This window comes from Melanotaenia boesemani, chromosome 2 (genome assembly GCF_017639745.1).
Source record: "Melanotaenia boesemani isolate fMelBoe1 chromosome 2, fMelBoe1.pri, whole genome shotgun sequence".
Lineage (NCBI taxonomy): Eukaryota > Metazoa > Chordata > Actinopteri > Atheriniformes > Melanotaeniidae > Melanotaenia > Melanotaenia boesemani.
In genome coordinates this window covers 16,119,567-16,141,823 of record NC_055683.1, presented here as the reverse complement: position 1 = coordinate 16,141,823, position 22,257 = coordinate 16,119,567, and the positions used below count along the sequence as shown (strand labels likewise).

The window sequence follows — 22,257 nt, the reverse complement described above, 5'->3', positions numbered from 1 at the left end:
ATGCATTTTTAGATGTATTATAGACTCATATTTACAATATATACAGTATAGTTGAGTTTATTGAATCTTCATAAACTAAAAATGCTAGGTCATTGCATGTGCTGTCACCTGATATGATTGCAATGATGGAACATTACAACTAAAAAACAAAACGATATCATGGTCCCTCATGCAGCTTTTTTCCCCTTGTGTCCTTTGCTGATTGGCCGAAACGTGCTGAACAACATTGCGTCAGTCATGAGGTCTGCGTATAAATATGGTCAAACTAACAACCACCACCTCAGACCAGGGAAGGAGTTCTTGGAAGTTCTTGCTTCAACAGCGTTTGAACGGAACTTCACTTTGACCTGCTTTTCCATCGGCTATTCACCATCCCTGATCCGTAAGTCTTTTTCTACTTAAACACTACTGATAAAGTCAATATAGAGTTATATCTTTGTCTGGTTTCATTAACACAATAGCATAAAAACCGCCAGCCAAAATGGAGTCCCAAGTGCGTCAGAACTACCACCGCGACTGCGAGGCCGCCATTAACAAGATGGTCAACATGGAGCTGTTCGCCTCTTACACCTACACCTCCATGGTAAGAAGTTAACTAAGTGCAGTATATTTAGTGTATTAAAATAATGCACGATGTATATATTTAATGCATTCCGGTGTCGTGTTCATCACTGACTAGTCAGTGGAGGAGTCCCCCCCCCCACTGCCCAAACCATTATACTGAAAAAGTGTTGTGTCATTCTTAGGTTGCCTCGCTCCACATAAGCCAACTTGTTATCAACTCCAGGCTATTTTTTTGACTCATTTCCCTGACCATTGGAGAGCTACATAACTACCAGTTATAGTACTGTTTATAGATAAATGATGGCTGAGGTGTCCTAATAACTACTTGTCTGCTTTTGGTACTCTCCCTCCTGCAGGCCTTTTACTTCTCCCGTGATGATGTGGCCCTTCCAGGCTTTGCCCACTTCTTCAAGGAGAACAGTGATGAGGAGAGGGAGCATGCTGAGAAGCTGCTTTCCTTCCAGAACAAGAGAGGAGGGCGCATCTTCCTCCAGGATGTGAAGGTTGGCACAGATTCTTGATTTAATGTATCGTTCAGTTTGAGAAAATAGTTCAGAACAGCGTGTAATGTGAACTTTGAGACTTCAATGTTGTTTAAATTGCAGAAACCCGAGCGTGACGAGTGGGGAAGCGGTCTGGAGGCCATGCAGTGTGCCCTGCAGCTGGAGAAGAACGTCAACCAGGCCCTGCTGGATCTGCACAAGCTGACCTCTGATCACGTAGACCCTCATGTAAGTTGTATTAGTATTAAGCTAGGTTTAAATGGAGTCTAATAACGCCTTGATACCATCTAATAAGCATGTCTTTTCAGCTGTGTGACTTCCTGGAGACCCACTACCTGAATGAGCAGGTGGAAGCAATCAAGAAGCTTGGCGATCACATCACTAACCTGACCCGCATGGATGCCCACAACAACAAGATGGCGGAGTACCTGTTTGACAAGCACTCCCTGGATGGCAAGAGCTAAAGGCCTACATGTTTATGTTCGCTGCAGGCTTTAAAAAAAAAAAACACCTTTCTTGGAAGATTTGGTGGCAACTACATGTCATGTGAAAGCTTGTTCTGTTCTGATTAAACATCTTATGCTGGATTTTTTTTTGTCTTGGTCATGTCTATTTGAAGACTGAAACCATAAGGGTAGCTCTGACTACATTGTAGTGATTCTCAGCTGGTTAAAGGAAATTGAATCAAAACTTTAATTCACTCACTCCTTCAGTTGTAACTAAATTACAACTGGACTGGTAAAATCTCTCATGAGCCATAAAGTCCCAACATAATTACCTTTCACAGGGGGGCTCATTTCACAAAGGTTGGTCAACTTCACAACTGGGTATCTTTGGCATTTGCTGGAGAAGCTCAGTACTGCACAGTAAAGACTCCTCACTCTTGTCATGTAAGAGCATTTTTAATTTAGTGTGTAAAGAACAAATGAAGCTGATGTGGAACTCTAGCTTTCTGCCTGGAGCCAGTGTTCTAACATTTCATCCTACCCATCATAGTGAAATATATAATAAGCAATCAGAAAATGCTATTATTTAAAGGTTGTATTGCTGCTGACAGCATTTAGAAGTCTTATGGCCTGAAGCTGGTATGAAGCTGTCCCTGAGCCTTGTGGGATGGGCTTAGTGCTTCGAAACCGTTGGTCAGATGGTAACAGACAAAACAGTTTGTGACTGGGGTCCTTAATGATTTTGGTGGCCTTCCTCCTACACCGCGCGGTGTAGAGGTCCTCCATGAATGGCAGGACCGTCCCGGTGATGTGCTCAGCAGTTTTCACCACCCTCTGTAGAGCCTTGCAGTGGAGGGCAGTGTAGCTGCTGATACCAGGCGGTGATGCAGCCAGTCAGGATACTCACTATGGTGCATCTATAAAAGTTGCAGAGTATCCTTGAGTCCATGTTGAACCTCCGTAGCCTGCGGTGGAAGAAGAGCCTCTGTCTGGCTGACTTTGTAATAAAGTCAGTGTGATGAGTCCAGGTAAGGTCTTCACTGATGTTAACCCCAAGGAGCCTGAAACTGTTGACTCTTTCCATCGTAGCCCTGTTGATGGAAAAGGGGGTGTGTTCCTCCCTCTGCCTCCTCCTGAAGTCCACAATCAGTTCCTTAGTTTTGTTGACGTTAAGATGTAGATTGTTGTCCTGGGACAAAGATGTCAGGCCTCTGACCTCCTCTCTGTATGTCATCTCGTCATTACCAGTGATCATGCCAATGAGGTGTCGTATCGTCAGCAAATTTAACAATGGTATTGGAGCTGTGGGTCACTACGGTGTTCAGAGTCAGGGTGAAGGATGTGGTGCCGCCCATTTGCACAGCCTGTGGTCTGCCTGTCAAGAAGTTCAGGATCCAGTCATAGAGGGTGCTGTTAAGCCCAAGATCTCTGAGCTTGGTGACATGTTTGGAGGGCACAGTGGTGTTAAATGCTGAGCTGTAGTCAATAAACAGCATTCTCACATATGTGTCCATCTGGTCCAGATGGGGAAGGGCAGTGTGGAGGGTGAAGGCAATGGCATCTTCAGTTGACCTATTGGGCCTGTAGGCAAACTGAAGTGGGTCTAATGAATGGAGGTAGTGCTGAATGATTTGACTAGTAGGATACCATCTAAGGGGCCGCCTTTCATTAAGAGCAGGTACATGCTTGCAGTATCTGTGTACAGAATGAAAGGCACTGAAAAGTGAGCAAAAGCAAGTAAAGGAGCTTTAACCAGGGCTTGTTTCAGGCCCTAAAATGGCATTTCCCACTCTGTGGTCCATTTGGTCAGCGGGATGCTGGTTCTGTGTTTGTCTCTGGGGGCACCCAACCAACAATGCATGCAGTGGGGCGGCTACCATCGAAAAGTAAAGTAGAAAGTCGCAGTTGTAGCCTATCAGCCCCAGGAAAGCTCTTAGTTCTGTCAGTGACTTTGGTTAAGGCCATGCTGTCACAGCTTCCACCTTCAGTTGCCACAGGGGTGATGCCCATCTCCAACACCACATGACCCAGGTACAGGACAGAGGGCTGGAGCAGGTAATATTTTTTGGGCCTAATGGGAAAACACCTGCTCCAAATGCTTAAGGTGGGTGGTGTGGTCAGGGGCAAAACATTGATGTCATCCATAGCCCCTCGTAGGAACCTTTCGCAGTTCCTATAACCTTTTCGGGAACCAGGCCGTTTTTTCGCGCATTCTGACATATAGGAACTAGGGCTAAAAGCCCTCAGTTGCAGCTGCGGACAACAACAAAAAGAGCATGCGATACATGGACCGACAAGGAGGTCAAAATTGGCTTCCGACTGTCTACGCCACAGAGGATATTCAGATAAGTTTTAAAGGTTCGCAGCGGAATATAAAAATATTTGTGACGATCCGTTCTCAGTCAGAGCACGGGGGGATAACGCAAAGCAGCGCACGTAGAAAACTCACACAAGACTACAAAAAAATTAAGGACAATGACAACTGGAGTGGGACGAACTGAAAAAACTGTATATTCGACATCTTGTACCACCAACATGTCTACTCAGGCAACGCCGCAGCAAATGACTCCTGCGTGCAGAGGCGATCATTCGCAGTGAAAACATCTTCAGAGGAGTTTGAAGGTTAGTAAACAGGACAGAACTTCTCTGTCTGAATGCGCCTCATGTAAATCAGAAGGGGCTCAAAGTTTACCCTAGGCGGGCCTCCATCAGCGGCTGGAAAATGGCTGGGTTGTTGCATACTCCAAATGTCATCTGGTTGAACTCATACAAGCCCATAGGGGTGGTGAATGCAGTCTTGTGACGATCTTTTGGGTAAATGGGCTCCAGCCAATATTCACTTGCCAAGTCCCAGGTGGAGAAGTACTTGGCCTCCAACAACATAGGGACTCTTCGATTTTTGGCAAAGGCAAAGCATCTGTAGGGGTGATGGCATTTACTGTCTGGTTTTTGTTTCCATTCATACTATACCGTTCAGTCATCTCAGCAACTCTGCCTTGATTGCTCTTGGATTGGGTCCATCCTTTTCATGATCAGATTTTTTATTTTTATTATTATTATTTTTCCTTTTTTTTATTTTATTTATTTATTTTGAATTATGGAATTTAAGTGATCTTGCTAGACTTGACAGGAGGGGACAGAAAAAAAGAGAATAGTGAACAGATGTAAGAAGGAATGTAGATAAAAGAAAGAGGAGACAAAGATACAACAGATAAAAGGCAACGACCCTTCAATCCAAATCCACACCAGACAACCAACAGCTAAACCTGTACAGAAACATAACAGAGAATTTCCTCCAGCTTTTACAAGAAAGCAAAGCTGACAATGATCAGAACCTCCTAAAATAAATAAATAAATAAATCACCAAAATATCAAATAAATAAATAAAAACAAAAAGCAAAAAGCAATTGATTATGACAACCAAAGTACCAGAAACAGCCCAAAAAAAAAAAAAAAAAAAGTAGCTCTCAGTGTATAAACCCACTGGACAACTCAGTGACTGTGACAGCATGCAGAGTATGAGGAATGAGGAGTGATCAGAGATGAATGTGATTGTGCAAATCTGACCATGCCTCTATGGAGGCTAGAGGCAGACTAGGCCAGCCCAGAGACCTGGGCCCTCAGCAGCAATCCCGTAGCATAAACCCAAGCCACCCCACCAAGCAGACAATCCCAGACCCACCCAGAAGGTGGCAGAGGAAGGCCCCAGCCAGAGCCCCCCCTGACGGCCACAGGGCACAGACCCCGGCGGTCCAAAATCAGCAGCCACCAACCCCGCTAGGCACTGGCCATCCAGGGGAGCCAGAGTGAAGGGCCCAGGGCCCCAAGAGCCCATAAGCAGGACCAGGCTCCACCTCCCAGACAACCACCCAATGTTCCAGATGCATACACCGGGACCTAGGGCACCATCAACCACTTCCTCCTTTGTCCTCTCACCCACCCCCATCCCCTCTCTAAAATACCCTAAAATACCCTCCACCACCCCACCACCTCTCCCAGATGCACCCCACCCACCCCCAGGGTAACACCTAGGCCTGCAGAATGCTATTTTAACAAGGTGGTGCATTTCAACAGAACACCTGCTTCCCAGGGCTGTGTGTTGAATCCTCTCTTCTATTCCCTCTGCCTATGCTCTCCTGCCCTCTCAGCCAGTCACATCATTAAATTTGGCGATGACACAACCATCATCAGGCTCATCTCTGGAGGGGATGAGACTGAGAGACTGTCAAAGTGGTATGTGGTAAATAATCTGATCCTCAACACCACCAAAAAAAGGAGATGAAGAAGTGTGATGCACCACCTCCTCTCTACATCAACGGTGTGGGCATGGAAAAAGTTCAGTCCTTAAAATTCAGTTTTCTCCATCTCCAATCAGTCTACCAAACAAACAATAACCAACTTGTGACCTCTCGCACTTTATTAGTACAGACTGCAGTTGTACAAGCACTTATATAGCTCTGTACTTATTTTATTGATTTACTTAGGCCTATTTTAATAAACTCCTGTCAAGCTCATTCACTAATTGAAAACTCTTGGACTTGATGATCCCATTTGCAAATGGATTTTAACCTTTAACTTGCAGACCGCAGAAGGTCAAAATTAATAGTTGTGTCTCTGATGAACTTTGTGTAAGCTCTTGCTCCCAAGGTTGTATTTTAAGTCCTTTTCTTTTCACTTTGTACACATATGACTGTGCTGCTACTCATCCTAACAATCTGATTGTCAAGTATGCAGATGATACCACTGTTATCGGTGTGGTATCGAAAGTCTTTTTACCAGCTTTGTCACTGTGTGGTTTGGTAATCTCACTGTGAAAAGAAAAACAGTGGTTCACTCTGCTCACAGGACAATAAGCTGTGACTTACCAGTCCTAGAGGACATTTACAAATCTAGACTTTTAACAAGAGCTTTACAGATCATCAATGATCCCTCTGGCCACCCTATGACAGAGATGTTTGACCTCCTGCCCTCAGGGAAAGGATATTGCGCTATTAAATGCACTACATCTCGTCATATTAAAAGTGTTTTTTTTCCACAAACTGTCATGATTTTGAACAATGCACTTTGAAATACCTCAGACATGCACCTCACTGTTTAGTTACCTCTTTTACTGCTATTTATTTATACAGTGATTTTATTGTTTAGTATTTATGCGTTTTAGGTTGTGTCCATGTGTTGTATTTTTTAGGCTTGTGTTTTGTCTGTTTAAATGTTGACAGTGCACTTTGCAAATGTTTTCCAATGTGTTTTTTCATACTGCAAATGGCAAATAAAGTGACCTGAACTAAACTTGATTTCAATATGTGTCTGTACTATTGTCCTCGTGTGTTGATATAAACTGAGAGCCCAGTATTTTCCTTGCACTATTATGTGTAATGACAATAAAGGCTTTGATTCTCAACAAAAGGAAAACATTTTGTACTTCAACAAAAACAGAAAGGGAAAATGTGTTGTATTAGTGACTTTCTTTCAATTTCTTTCAATTGCTAGCAATTCAACATTTAGATTACTACTAGCAACCCGTTTTGTGATAGTCTTAAACTCAATTTATGAATCATGTGACCCAAGAAAAAACTGTAAATACCAAAGTAAAAGAGGTGTTTGTGGTTGCATTTCACTATTTAGATAAATGTTAGCCTACTTGCCCAGTCAGAATGTAACTGTAGGGTTTTCAGTTTAAGCTCATATCACACTTATCCATGCTAGCAACTGTGCTAATAGTGATATACACTAATAGCTAACATGCTAACAGTAAATATAACTGCAATAGCAAAGTCATTTTGAGTTTATCATTTTAGCATGCACATATTCCCAAATAAATAATAATTACAGAGTACAGCTGCCAATAAACACGACTAAACCATTATACTTTATATTGCATGTTTAATGAACAGAACCTGGGAGACATGTATTGGTGTGCAAATAATAGCTTTTAGGGTGCAAGTCTTTCTGAAAGGGAGGTGAAAGAAAGTATTTACATGATTAAATCAGCATCTTTTATTAATGGCTTTTAGACAAAGAAACTCGGCACCTCTCTGAAAAAAATGTAGGTTCAAATTACAATTTTAATAACAGGAACAGAGACTTGCAGATTTTACAGGGAATGTTTGAACTGCATAGTAAGTGACCATTTAAGCTACCCCTTACAGTGTTGATGTACAGTAATAAAGATAAACACAGAACAGTAAATTTAAGTTTGGATGATTTGGCATTAAACTAATGTTGATAAATCAAAGATGTGGGCTCAATTCTTAATTCAGACCCATAATTCTTTGTACAGCATCTGCTTGGTGTTCCAGAAAGTTATAATTTAGCCAAATCCCAGCAAATATGCTCCACTGAAGCCCGAGTTGGGACACACATGGGACATCAGGTGCAAAGCCCACCGTGGCTGAAAGTGGGCAAGTGGGGAACACAACATACTGAATAGGCTGAGTACTGAGTGTCCAATTAAGGCCCCACATGTGGCCCCATTTTGTGACAGCGACCCTTAATAGGGCTCACAGCAAAAAGAACCCCAGATAGGGACAACTATGGTCCCACAACATATCCTTTGGTCTAAGTATGGGGTGGACCAGTTTGGCTTGCCAACAAAGGACCCTAAATGGGGTTTACGTGGGTTTGCTCTGCCCACAACACCCACAGGAAGCATGTTTGTTGGCACACAAAGACAAATAGCATTCAACCTGTGAAGTTTACACAAATTACAAGGAGCAGGCCTCTGACTGAAACATGTAGGCAACATGGAACCCACTAGACTCTCAGTGTGTAAGGCAGTTGGCTTAAAAGCTGCAGATAAAAAATAATCAATGTTAATGACAGAAGATCAATAGAGTATCAGACATAAATACTTACTTTTCGGTCTATATTAATAGATGTACGATGACTATCATAGTTTTAGGTAAACAATAAAAAAGACTCTTGAAAGTAAAGGCTGGAACTGTGTTAGATTTTTATGTTTAATATTTTCTGTGAAAATGACCAAAGTAACAAATAGTTTGTGGACTGCGTGTCAACTAATAAAAATGCATTTAAAGACCATTTTGTTACATCTCAGGGAGGATTTGTTTAGTCATGAAGAAGGCATCCCATGTGTTTGTTAGGTGTTTTGCTGATTTTTTTCTACCACTACATGGTATGTGACACAGATAAGGTTTTGTGTTTGTATTGCACTTGTTACTCTGATATGTGAGGATTTACTAGTTTTGATAGTCTTCATCACGGCTGAAGGATGTGTAGTAAATACCGATCTCCAGGCTGTATGTTTCCCACTTTTATCAATCATCTTTTATATCACCAGTGATTCTACCTCCATCAGAAATAATGAATCTGCTGCCATCGGCTTCTAACAATAATACTTTCTGAATTAATTTATTAATCTCTCCTTTTAAATGGATGTTTTCCAGGACTTTTAATTCTTGTTGGCTCTGTATTATTATGTTGTGGGGATCCAGACACTCTTCCACTGGACGGCATTTCTCCACATGTCTTCCAGAAGAGAAGGATGAGACTGAGTCCAGTCCATCCCTCCATCCTTGCCGTCCTGGATGAAGAGTCGCAGGGTTTTCAGAGGCCTGGTGCAGGTGTATTGAAGGTACTGACAACCCTGCAGTAGGAAATCAGAGATCAGGAGTAATGATCAAATGTGGTGAAGCTCAGTAATGAGTATATAAGTACTTCAGTTATCCTCACCTCAGCACTGCCCCAGTACCAGATTGCTTTGATGACACTGTGAGTGGCGAGAGCCACTGTCAGCTGGTCTCGACTTCCTGTAACGATGTTAACCAGACCAGCCGGCAGGTCTGAGGACTGGAGCACCTGAGGACAAGGAAGAGGAAATCATGTAGTTATGACAAAATATGACAAATATGTAAACAGATATAATCAGGAGCTTTCAGTGGATGTACTTGTTTTGATATCAGGGAACATCGTTTCTATAGTTAGATGCCTGTGAAGGCCCATTTATGCAATGCAATTAGGTAAACTACTAGTCAAAAGTTTGGACACTTTCCCAGTAAATCTAAAGGAAAAGTATGTTCAAACTTTTGACTGGCAGTGTAGATCTATTTCAAACATCACTGCTCTTTCATGTGTCCCATACGTTAGCATGGAGCTTAGTTAATACATCCACCAGAGGGCAGTGCGGAGTTCAGAGTTCACTTCCGAGTTTCAACTCAGTTTCAGACAATAACAAACATGGCGACTGTGGGGAGATCATGATAATGTTCATTCTCAGAGAGACATAAAATGAGGCAGCACAGTCTATAGTGGTCTGTGTGGCCATGAAATACAGTGAAGCTTCCTCCTCTTTGTTCCATTTGCAGGTCACACATCAGCTATACTTCTCAACACTGCCCCCACATTTCCTGGTGGTCATTGCTTTCTTTGCTCCATTAGGGGACACATCCGCAAGGAACCCGAAAAGAGACCAAATTAGGCAAGGATGCAGAAGACAGACTAAATTATCCATATCCCTCTTTTGCGTAGAGTATAAATAGACCTTTAGACCTCATCCCAACTAGAGGAGTTCTACCTTTTATCAACTAGTGATGTCACGACTCCTTGATTATAATATACTACAATTATTTAATCATAAAGATCCCTCAGTACTGTCCCGTTCCATAAAGGACTATCTCTCAGCCATATTAGCAGATCAGCGCAACTTCACATGGAATAAAAAAAATTACATGAAGAGTTATTTCTTCCATAAACCAGATAAAGACATCCTTGTCAGATTCTTTTGATTATAGAAAAAAAACTAACAAGATGTCACTGTGGCGGCCGGCTCACGCCTGTAAAGCATGACATAAAAAGCTGCACAGAAAGGAGGAAATATAATTCAATTCACCACCAGCTTTTTACGCTAAATTAATGTTCAGTATCTGTGTTAAATGAGATTAATGTTAATGTCATTTAACTCTGATATGAAATGTTATTGTGTAATGTGCAATTTCTTAATTATGTATGATTCAGGGTGGACTTAAAGTTGAATGTGACAAGTAAAGCTGCATTCACTGAACTTTACATTATATGGACGTGAAAAACCTAAAATCTTTTTTAAATGGATAGTTTCACTGTTTAAACATAACTGACTCGGAGTGACGTTGATGCTTCGTTACTGTCATTAGTGTACAACAGCTGTAGGAGAAACGAATTCATTTCAGGTATGTGGTCGTGTTTATTTATTTCCATCTTGGGTTGTTTTATTGACATAAACAGATGGAGCTGATTCTCCAGCCAGGTTTTGTTACGACATGTGAAACTGAACATCTTCATATTTACCTGAATGAAAGCCAAAGCAGGAAGTGGATGCTTCTGACTGGGGACCATTATAACTGCGTTGCCTGTGGCGATGGCGGCCCCAAGGAGTGTTACCATGGAGAGGACGGGGTTTTTGTCAGGAAGAACAACCCCAACAACTCCCAGGGCTTCGGGGAAGGAGAGAGCAGAACCAGACTGTGGCATGGGCTAAAGGAGGAAAATGACACTTTGAGATGAAAGGACTCCACTGTTCCTCCTGACTATCGTCTGTTGTTGCTCGGTACTGTAATACTACTGTCATGTCTCCGGGGGGTGGGCCTCACCAGGGATCCTCCTTGAACTTTGTCACAGTAAGCCGCCCAAACATTGAGCCTGGTGACGCTCAGCTCCACCTCTCTGTCTGCCTCGTCCGCTGAGATGCCCGTCTGGCTGCTGATTGACACAGCTAAGTCCCGCCTCTTCGCCTCCAGGCCTTTGGCAAGAGAGTAGATTGACTGAGCGCGTGCAGATGGACTCTTCTTCATCCACCTAGAGGTGGGGGAGGAATATTCAGAGAAATAAAATTAAATGCTTGTCAGAAGACCTTGTTGTGCATTAAATGGCTTGTACGGGCCGACAGGATGAGCTTTGTTTATCAGATTTTACTGCATTCAGCTGTTATTGATTACCTGTGTACTTTGGTTATATGCAGCACATGACCCGGCTGAACGGTCCATCAGCTCAAAGTCTCACTGGACTCAGACTGATGATTAACCAAAGAAACAAAAGATTGAAAAATAATTCTTAATGACTCAGCTTCCTGAAATCCAGCTATCTCTGCTAAATGTTTTATCTTTGGCCTGAACGTTGATTTAAACCAGCCCAACACAAATTCATGAAAAGGATCAAATTGTTTGCTTTAGGCTTTATTTCAAAGAGATCTGGCATGTCAGGGCTGATTTCACACAACTACAGTGATAACTTTAGATAAGGAAATCAGAGTCCAAGTTTAAACTGAAGTTTTAAGAGTTTGGCAAGTTAAACACAGTTTAGCTGAAGCTTATGGATAAAAAAATGTTGTGGCACAAACTCCCAGCTTTTTGCATGTAGAGGTTTTTCTTACAGTATAGAGAATGGTTTCCTAACTGGCAAGTTAGACTAAGAAATAATAAGGGAGCCATGGGTGGAGGGATTTTTTTGCAATTAAAATAATCTTAACGTGGTGTTAGGGTTAGTTTGCTGCTCCACTCCTGCATTAAAAGGCTTCATGAACTTGGTTGACATAACACAGTTCATGTTGCCACACAACAGCAGGGACTAAATAAACAACTGTCCGATTCAGAGGTGACTCGGTGGAAAGATTCACAACAAAGGATTCAATAAAGTCTGATAAAATTTCCCAGCTCCCAAGCAGGTCACTCTCTATATGCTTCGCTTTCTAAACAGCTGTTATCTTGGACATCGTATCATGTAGGACCCCACGCATTCCTCTTCTCTCGAAAGCTCTTTGTGGCACAAACAGCTTTTACTCAGAGGTTGTTAAATATTACGTTATTACATAATATTCATAAGCCATATTATTATTTTATTATTTATATTTATAATATAAATAATAGCTCCATAGTATATCTGTCTATATTGTTATACCTTTCTGGTATACTGCATATATCCGTGATTACTTCTTTTTTAATTTTTTTTTCTTTTAGGAATTAGGTTCTTTCAGGGCAGCTTTTTAAAGAGATCATTGACCTTTTCCACATTTGATGGCAAATTTACTGCCTGGAACAAACAAACAAAAAAGTCAAATACTAATATGATGTTGGATAACTTTTAGCTTTAAATAGAGAAAATGTGTTGGTGTGTTTTTTCATAGCTGGCAGCTCAGTGTGCTGTTTATTTATTTGTTCATGTGGAAAAGCCCTCACCCTGGCTGGACTTTGATAGCAGCCTCCACAGCGTTGCGAACGTCTTTCCGGCCTCCATCTGGACAAAAAGCTAACACACCGCTGCCCCCTGGTGACTGCACAGCCACACTGCAGCCAGACACTGATTTACACGCTTTACCACCAACGAACTGTGTGTAGGACAGAGGAGAACTGGAAGGACATTAAAATACAAAACAGGATGCAGTCTTTTAAATTCTCCATTGATGACTCTTCAGCTTTCTATCTTGAATTGTGGAGAGGGTTAAAACCTACCTGCTGGGGTCCGAAGTATCAGGAATGACAGCTGGAGACGCTTCTGTTCCAAACTGCGAGTAGTCCATGGAAACGGGGGAGCAGCGAAGAAGAGGGGAGGTTGAACAGGACGGGCGCAGAAACTGGTACAAGCCCTGAAATAAAAGAGATGATGTGATGATAAATAGAGGTTATTTAAAACTAACTGGAGGGGCTACTGTCTGTCAAAACAACATATGGATCAAGTTTATGAGAAAGTTTAAAAATGGAAACATTGTGGTAGAAAGAAAACTAATCATTATTAAATGTTTTGGGACTTTAATATTAACCCTAAATGCCACATTTAAGACTCGGATAGCTCAGATTTTTACACGCTACCAAGGTCATGTGCAGGACACGGATATAAAGCTGCTGCCTTGTTGATGGAAAACAAGAAATCTACAGTGAAGCCAGTTCCTCCTGGATTACAATACCAGCCCGATATGATACAGGAAATGTACAAGATGGAAACAAACAACTGTATTTTAGATTTCAAAGGGTTATATTTAAGAAGACTTAGGACAACTGGACGGTAAAACTCCACCGTGAGCAGGCTGGAGGTGGCTGGGATAAAATACATGTAAATAATGCCGACGCTATTTTTTATTTTTAGAAGAGAAATTTTACACAAACAGAATTTATTCTTCCTCTGCTCTTTCTTGGTTATCACCACAATATAAAAATTAGGAAGGCTTATCGAGTACACAACATAAAGGATCAAATAATTTAAAATAAAAAGTATGAATAAACAAACAAATATAGAAATACATGCTTACTTTTCCAAGATAATTATTCCTCCTGCTTGTAGGAATTGACAGTCAATCGCTTTTATTTGTTTTTATTATGCTATTAAAGTCTTTGGGGTATATTCCAATCAAAGAAGTCTTAAGTTTTAACAGAAAATAATCTTTAACTATTCAGGATAAACACTCATGCCTGGGACACTTCCAGGACCAAAGTGCTTTTCCCATTCCCAGATCAGGAATATCAGGAGTTATACAGACTACTAACAGGTTTAATTCTTTCAGAAAATGTGAATTTAAAGAAGCTATTTAATTTGAAATAAGCTCCCAGACTGATACACTCTGATAAAAGGCTTATATGTTTCCAACCCAAATGATGAATGAGTATGAATGAGAGAGGCCCAAAGGATTTACACACCGAGGACTGGTGGTGTGTCTGAGGCTCGACCTGAAAAATGGACTTCAGGCTACTGTCTCATGGATGGCTCTGTTATGTTGTTAAAAAAAAAAAAAAGGAAAACACAGAAGAGAAGTTTTTTTGTGTTTATTTAAATGTTGACCTGTTACCATAAAAGAAATAAAGACATGATCGTATTAAACACCTGTTTTTGAAGTCCTCACTTTTCTTTCTCTTCCTTCTATCAAACATTTAATTCGGTCCCCAAATCATATTTTACAAGATAAAGACGAAAGTCCTGACATTTCCGTCTGTGAGAAACAGATAAAAACGGTAAAACTCACCTCTCGTCCTCCGTCGGTGCAGCTGCCGCTGTCTTTGTGACCAGACACAGGAAGACAAGGGTCACACACCAAGCTGGAATTAACACAAACTGATCCAACCGATAGGCTGCAAAGACAGGAGGAAAGGGCCGTTTTTAATCTGCCTGCAAACTGTCTTTACCAATAAATCTGACAATGAGCAGAAGGATTAGTAAGCAGACCGAGTGGAAACACAGACACTACAAGTTGAACATGGGACAGAAAAACAAAGAGAGGACAAAGAGGATGAGATGAAGAAATGCAGGACTGAACCTCTTAGCTGTCTCCAGAGCCAGGGTGAGGTCTTCGGTCCAGATGGACGCTGCGTGGCCATGAGGACTGTGGTTTCCTGAAGAAATCAGAGAACGTTGACTGTAACGTCCAGAGAAGCAGATCTCAAAGTCTGAGACAGTCTGCAGATACCGTTCAGAGCAGCGGTTCTCAACCCGCCCCCCAGTTACCACAAAACACCAGATACCACAAAAGTGGTCTGAGCAATCAAATCTCACATCCGTTTTTTTAAATGAAGGAAGTGCCTTGCTAATCAGTTTTAGGGAGATTTTGTCAGCCGGAGCTTTTTGTTTTTGAAAAAAGAAAAAAAATGTTCATTTTTTCTTTTTACAACTATGACAATACTATTCAATCAGTGCATTAAAAAATAGCAAATATTTATTACAGTCTAAGGAGTCTAGGGCTGGGCGATATGAACCAAATCTTATATCTCGATATTTTTTTCCTGAATCACGATATACGATATATATCTCGAAAATTTTTTTTGTCAAATAACCAAAAAGACAGTTCTAATTTACAGCCTTTAGGGCCAAATATACTTTTATTAAGGATCAGCAGCACATGTGCATTAAAACAGCTGACTGAAGTTACAGTACCTTTATATTAAATTAAATGCTCCTAAAACAAAATAAATTTAAAATACTTTTCAATGACCATAATAAAAATACAGCTGTGCAAAATGCAAAAGATGCTTTTAACTCAAAACAAGTTATCTCAATATAAACGATATTGTTTCCTTCTATATTGCGTCTGATAAAGTCTCGATATATTTGAAAATCTCTAAATATTGCCCTAAATGAGTCGACTATTAGCCTGTTTTCTACTGCGTATCTCCTAAAGAACATAAATAAAGAAGAACAAGCTCAACAATTATTAACAGTTTTGGTCAGAAGGTGTCACAACTTTGAACTTTCACACTGACACTGTTTGGTCTACTTTAACGCCTAAATCGGGTTACAATTAAATATATATATATATATATATATATATATTCTAAGGCTACATGGGGACAAAAATGCCCGAATGACTTTATTTATTTATTTATATATAAAAAAAAAACATATGTAAAAAAAAATAAAAACAGGAAAAAATAAATAAAGGAAAAAAGTTAAAGATTGGAATAAAATAAAATACAATTACATATAAACTAAATAAATATCATAAAGAAATAAAGATAATTATTTTCTATACTGCTTAGAGCTGCTTCACCTGCTGCTCGTACTGGACAGATTCTTGTAGCGGTAAATAAAACTACATAAAAGACTACATAAACAAAAAAAAACGGTCTCCTTACCCAGAGCCACAGCTTCAGTGTTGCTTCTGAAAGTCAGGAGGGGCAGCAGTGGTCCAGGAGGAGGGGTGACCACATATGGTGAGGAGGGGGCCGCCCCACAGAGCACAGTGGGAGGATACTGAGCACCAGAAGGGGGGGCAGCACAGGACTGTACCAACTGTAGGATGAGAGATTTAGATTTAAAACAAACTATGGATCCTCATGTACTCCCAGCTTTCTTCAAGTCTTCTAACACACCGTCGCCCCCTGCTGCTGAGCCTCCTGTACTGCAGCGTCCAGCAGTGCTCGGTCTGCGTCGCTTCGCAGAGCAACACACTTCATCCCGGCCATACGCAGCCTGAGACGGGCCACCACACTGTCCGACACACTCTCCTGAACACACAGCACCCAGTAGACCTGAAGGCAGAGAGGATGTTAAACAACATGGTGGATGTGATGGTGACATCATCCTTGTGCCGGGTATTCATCACTGCGTCGTCACCTCTTTCTTCTTCTTAAAAGCAGCCTCCATAACTTCGTCCACGGTGCTGTCGATGTCAGCTGACTCAAAGATTATAAAGGGACACGTAGCACCTGTGCACGGGGAGACGGACACGGGAGCCCCCATCCCTGCTGAGGCTTTACACAGCGTCACGCCGTCCTGACAGAGCACAAACCGCCGCTGTAAAATCAGCTCTGTATGCACGGCTTCGCTCTCTACTTCATCTTTTAGAAAAGTGATGCTCACCTCCTTGTTGCCACTGTAGGTGACGTAGCTGATGATGGGGTTCTGGGCTACTTTGGCGCCCAGCGTCACATCACTTCCTGTTAAAACATTGAAAGCCCCAGCAGGAAGTCCCGCTCCTGTAAACAGCTGTGCCAAAAGGAGTGCTGGAGGGGCGCAGCTCCGACCAGGGACCACAATCACAGAGTTACCTAAAAAAAATTTTAAAAAGCAAAGTTCAGCTATTACTCATGAATTAAAGGCAGCTTCCCGCCTATCGCGCTCCACAGCATCTTCTCTTCACGTCTGCTAGTATGACGACCAAATAAAGACAAACACAGCGATTAAAACTCAAAGATTGATGCCCCAGTTTGATTTAATTTTCTCAAAATAGCTTTTCCCCGCAAACTTTTATCAGATAACTGGTGATGCTCAAACTACTAATTATCTCATAATGATAAATATGGTGATTTCCATCAGCAAACCAGCTTCACCATAAACACACCGGAGATCGTCGTGGTGTTCTTCAGGGTCTTCTAATCCCATCCCATCTAATTCTCTTTAACCCTTTTTCAATGACAATAATGAATTCTATTTCACTTGATTTAGGTCTGTAATGCCAAACCTGTTGTCTCGTTACTGTTTCTAATTTTGATTATTTTCTTATTTTAACTATATTATTAACTCGTTTAATCCTAAATGTTCCCTGCAAAATAAATACACGTATTTCATAACACATAATGTGTACTTTTTTCATGTCACGTTGGTTTTGTTAGTGAAAAGGTAGGTTTTATACTCATATACTCTAATAGTGTCTGGTGAAAAACCACGTAGTCCAAATTTACACCAATTCTTTCATTTGAAAATAAGAAAAACATGTATAACTTTGCATGGTTACAAGTGAGTTCAAAGCGTTTTCAGATAACACAAAGATACGGAGACGGTGCAGACTAAAGGGAATCACCAATGACAACCATGTGATTTGTGTATTCCGACTGGATCTAACTAGTTCTAACTGGATCTAACTCCATCTAGCACGGTCTCCTTGGTTACCAGGACTTGTTTTTAATTCACATACTAAATGTGTCTCTAGAGCTTTATTGTTTTCATTTGTACAATATTATTAAAGATCAAAAGCATCCTGTTCCAGAGAGATGCTGAGAACCTGGTTCAGGCCTTCATCGCGTCTGGGAGTAGAGCTCTTTGCTCCTGAATGCCGGCCTAGCAGAGGTTAGATAATCCAAGTCCCAGAAGGAGGCCGAGTTTACCGTTCAGGCTCCTTTCTGCAGAGACTGTTGATGGTTTTAAAAACAGGCTCAAGACCTTTCTTTTTAGTTTAGCTTTAAGTGAATTTTATTTGTTATTGTTCTAGATTTTCGCCTTTTTTTTATCATATATTCTTCTATTATTTTTACCACCTATTTCTGTATGGATGAATTTATCTATTTCAAGGTTTGCTTTAGTTGTGATGGTTCAGGTTAAACTGTAAGTAACAACAAATTTAGTCAGTAGGACACAAAGACACCGAGGTGTGTGTTTTACCCATGGCCAATGCTGGTAGGACTTTGAGCATGAGGGAATAGAGGGAGCAGTCATCAGAGGTGACGATGGCCACAACACCTGGAAGACAGTAGGTAAAAAAATTAGAAAAACGTTCCTAAATTCAACACTAAATGTTTCACAGTAAAAACAAGCCGCTACGTCCGTACCAAGAGGTGTCCAGTCGCAGATGAGCGTGTCTCTGAGCTGAGCCCAGCTGCTGTAGAACTGCAGCAGCCTGACCAGCGAGGATGGCGAGCAGGGGGCCTCACACAGCTCGCACAGCTCCGACACACACTGGCCGTGCAGCCCGAGGGCGCTCGCCAACCTGTAGGAGGAGGAGAGGCAGCACAGACATGAATGGAAGAAACGGAGGTGGCCAGAGGAGTCCTGAGGCGTGTGTTCTGTTGGACCTGAGCAGGACTTTAGCTCTCTGGTTGCAGGTCAGGCTGCTCCAGGACTTGAAGCTGTTGGCGGCAGAGGAGGCGCACTGGGAAACATCACCGGCCTCAGCACATGCTGTGCTGCACACGACACCACCTGGTAGACAGGAAAAGCAACATGCACCGAGTTACGTTCATCACAGTCGGTGATTTAAATCTCAGGTTACATGCTAACGCGTCCATCCAGACCTTTGGAATCAGCCAGGGAGCGGCTCTGTCGCTCTGCTGGCCGAACAAACTTCCCATCGATGAAGAAGCCCAGTGAACGGGAATGATGATCCAGCCAGGCCTGATGAAGAAGAGGAACAGACAGACGCTCATCCTACTGAAACGTCACCTCAACAGGACAAAGCCCTACTGAAGAACTCTTAACTTCATAAATGATGACATTTAAGGAAACTTTGTATAGTTAAAAATTAATATTTACAAAAATACACCTAAAATAAAGACATTACTAACCTGATTGCCACAAAAAAAACCTATTAAATTAAAAAAAAACATTTTTAGTACCTGCTACTCAAATGCAAGAATTTATCATTATCTTATTATCTCTATAACATCTGATCCTTTTCAGTTCTTAAAATGCGATCAATTGTCAACACATGACAATAAGTTTATATTTAGGAAAACCACCTTTAACACTAATAACCTGAAGTAACTATTTTCTGTATGATGTCGTCAGTCTGCCAGTCCACATCATTTAAACCAGGACGAGGTCTGGACTTTGACTGGATCATGTCAACACCTTTATTCTTTTCATTTTCAGTCATTCTGTTGTAGATCCGCAGTTGTGTTTGGGATCACTGTCCTGTTTTACGGCCCAGTTTCAGTCAAATTATGGCTGTCAGACAGATGGCCTCTTGGGCATTTGACTCTATAACACTCTGGCATCCAGAGGAGTTCATGATCCACTCAATGACTGCAAGGTCTCCAGGTCCTGTGGCTGCAGAACAACCCCAAATCATCAGCCCTCCAACACTGTGCTTCATTGATGTGTGACGTGTTTGTGCCGATATGATGCGTTTAGTTTTCTCTCATGCAGCGTTGCACTATGACTATACCTCTCCACGTTGGTCTGTCCACAGGACATTGTTCCAGAAGTCTTGTGATTTGTTCAGATGCAACTTTGCAAACCTAAACTGTGCTATATTTAAAACTGTGGTCTTTTAAAAAATGATCTAATTAATTAGAGGCTTTGTAATTAATTTGCCACAAAAAACATTTTTTCTTTATTTATTTATATAGATATTCGTGGATGACTGAATCAAACAACAGACACAGACATTAATATTGTAAACTAAAGTTCTAGTAAAGTCTGAAGAAATGCATTTAATTGCATTTCAATTCAGAACAGTAGGAAAGGAAATATAATAAATTCCCTGGCTAAAATAGAACAGACCTAAAGTTAAAGTGTCATTTTAAGCACTTCAACAGCTCCAGCTGTTCTCTAATTAAGAGAATAAAACATTTTACAGAACTCTTTACTTTTTAAATGTTTTCGTCCACATTCTTCATTATTAGACACTAATATCCGACAGTAAGCCAGGGCGGGATTAGCCAGTGGTAATTTTGTACGTTTCACTTTTATTCTGGTGAAGAAGAACATTTCCTTCGGCAACCGGACCTGATGCATAAGGACCGAGCTTCTTCTATGTTCTTTTGGATGGGGTGGTACTTGCCGCAGTGCCCACTCCTTATTGAGAAGAGTAAACTATATGTTCATTCATGTCAGTCTCCAAAAGTCTCCAACAACACAAGAAAAAGTCACTAGATTTGTCGCTAATCGCCTGTTTGAAATAACGCAATTAAATGCTCTGATGTGTGCATCAGTTTATCAACTTTTTATATTGCCATTAACTTCATCATTTAACATGCAATAAGAAGTCTGAAGAGTCTGAGACGTAGCCCTTGTAGAGATGAAGGTTTATCACAGTTTGAGTATTGCATGGTCTGACCTTGGGCTGAACTTGCTGGGATGTCAACTCCTAAGAAGACTGACAACCGTCTTAAATGTTTTCCACTTGTGAATAATGTTTCTTATGGCATAATGATGGTTTGAAAATAGTTTGGAAATTTCATTATAACCCTTCACAGGTTGATGGGAAGGAAAATTTACTTCTCTAACATCATTGCTTATGTCTTCCTTGGCATTGTGTTAACACACACCTGAATGCTGCAGAGCAGCAAAGTCACCTAAACACTTCTGCCTTTAGAGAAGAGCTCAGACTGATGACAATCAGTTACTAAAGTGCATTTGATCAGCAGGACTTGGCTACTCCTGACCCTTTTAATTCACATTAAAATAGTAAAAGTGGACTTGTTTATGCATCTTGGTTATGCCTTTCATTAAGTAACATTTTTATTAGTTTATTCGGGAAAAAAGAAACACCTAAACCAAAACTTAAATTTGATTGGTCAGCAATGTGCCGCCTCTACTGGACAGTGACCCAGTCAGTTATATGAATTTTGTCAAATATTTACAGACAGAAGACCAAAGTACAGAGCTCGACATCACTATGAACCACTTACTGAAGCTTCTAAAGCGCCTTTGACGTGCAAGTTGATTTTTCTTGCTTATTTATTCTCATATCAGTCAACACTTTAGAAGCTGATTCTTGGAAAAACGGTGATATTCTAAGCCCATTCCGATAAGATGTAAGGTAGCATTAAATTAATTGAAAATAAAGCAGAATGAAACCAACACTTCCCACAATGCAACTCTAAAGCATCTTCCATAAAGCAGCTCCGAATGCTCATATGTTTTAAACTGCATCTCTAGTTTTTAACACAGCCTATATAATCAAAGCCTAAATAACAGATCTACTGTGACTCCTTAAGATAAAACCTATGATTATATATATATATATATATATATATATATATATATATATATATATATATATATTTCCTTTCATAATCTCAAGTTTCGAGTGGGTAGGTTTACCTTTCCAGTGTTATCACCAGTTCGGTAACCAGTATAAATATGTCTATTTAGCGTTCCCCGTAACAGGTTTAAACTAACTTCTGTACAGCCAAGTTCAGTCACATGTTTGCCTTGTGAGTTACAACCAGCTCACATTTAACTAATTTCGCATGGGTCCATTGCAGTGCTACCAAGTCAGCTATTACAAAATATTAACATATAATAAAAACAAAAATTATTCAAAAATCAGACTGAAAACCATACCTGTGCAGTGGCAGTATTAGAAGTTGAGGCTGGTCCGTGCTCCATGCTCTGGAAAATTTCGTACACTGTCTTGGTGGTGCGACTAGCCATAATACAGAGGACTCAGTCAGTTAGGGGGCACTTTGCGCCGTTGCTTTGCCTTAATTTTGGGGTTTATTCCAGAGCGAATCTCTTTATTTTGAGGTCTGCAGGTCGAAATCTGCCCAAATCTTAAAGAGGAGGTCTCAACAGGAAAAGCTCTGTAACAAGACGTCAAATGCAACGTGAGCGTGCTAACTTCCCTCCTACCGTAAAACACCAGGTAGCGCTACTACACGAGAGGCTTCGCT

General features: G+C 41.0%; 2 protein-coding genes across 2 annotated transcripts; one reads left to right on the top strand and one right to left on the bottom strand.

Moving 5' to 3' along the window:
* Nucleotides 1–226: 226 nt before the first annotated feature.
* Nucleotides 227–1,654, top strand: LOC121629188 (ferritin, middle subunit-like). Its single transcript, XM_041968796.1, has 5 exons — nucleotides 227–382; nucleotides 462–583; nucleotides 921–1,067; nucleotides 1,170–1,295; nucleotides 1,376–1,654. Exons 2-5 carry the CDS (start codon nucleotides 482–484, stop codon nucleotides 1,529–1,531), a joined length of 531 nt encoding a protein of 176 aa, XP_041824730.1. The 5' UTR covers nucleotides 227–382; nucleotides 462–481; the 3' UTR covers nucleotides 1,532–1,654.
* Nucleotides 1,655–7,495: 5,841 nt separating this feature from the next.
* Nucleotides 7,496–22,244, bottom strand: aldh16a1 (aldehyde dehydrogenase 16 family, member A1). The gene is made up of 17 exons (XM_041968784.1): nucleotides 21,929–22,244; nucleotides 18,931–19,030; nucleotides 18,712–18,838; nucleotides 18,469–18,626; nucleotides 18,302–18,379; nucleotides 16,784–16,971; nucleotides 16,538–16,696; nucleotides 16,294–16,452; nucleotides 16,057–16,213; nucleotides 14,745–14,820; nucleotides 14,454–14,559; nucleotides 12,952–13,085; nucleotides 12,679–12,849; nucleotides 11,098–11,302; nucleotides 10,796–10,981; nucleotides 9,206–9,331; nucleotides 7,496–9,119 (listed from the first exon to the last, which is right to left on the bottom strand). The coding sequence occupies exons 1-17, from the start codon at nucleotides 22,016–22,018 to the stop codon at nucleotides 8,949–8,951; spliced, it is 2,391 nt and encodes a 796-aa protein (XP_041824718.1). The 5' UTR covers nucleotides 22,019–22,244; the 3' UTR covers nucleotides 7,496–8,948.
* Nucleotides 22,245–22,257: the final 13 nt, after the last annotated feature.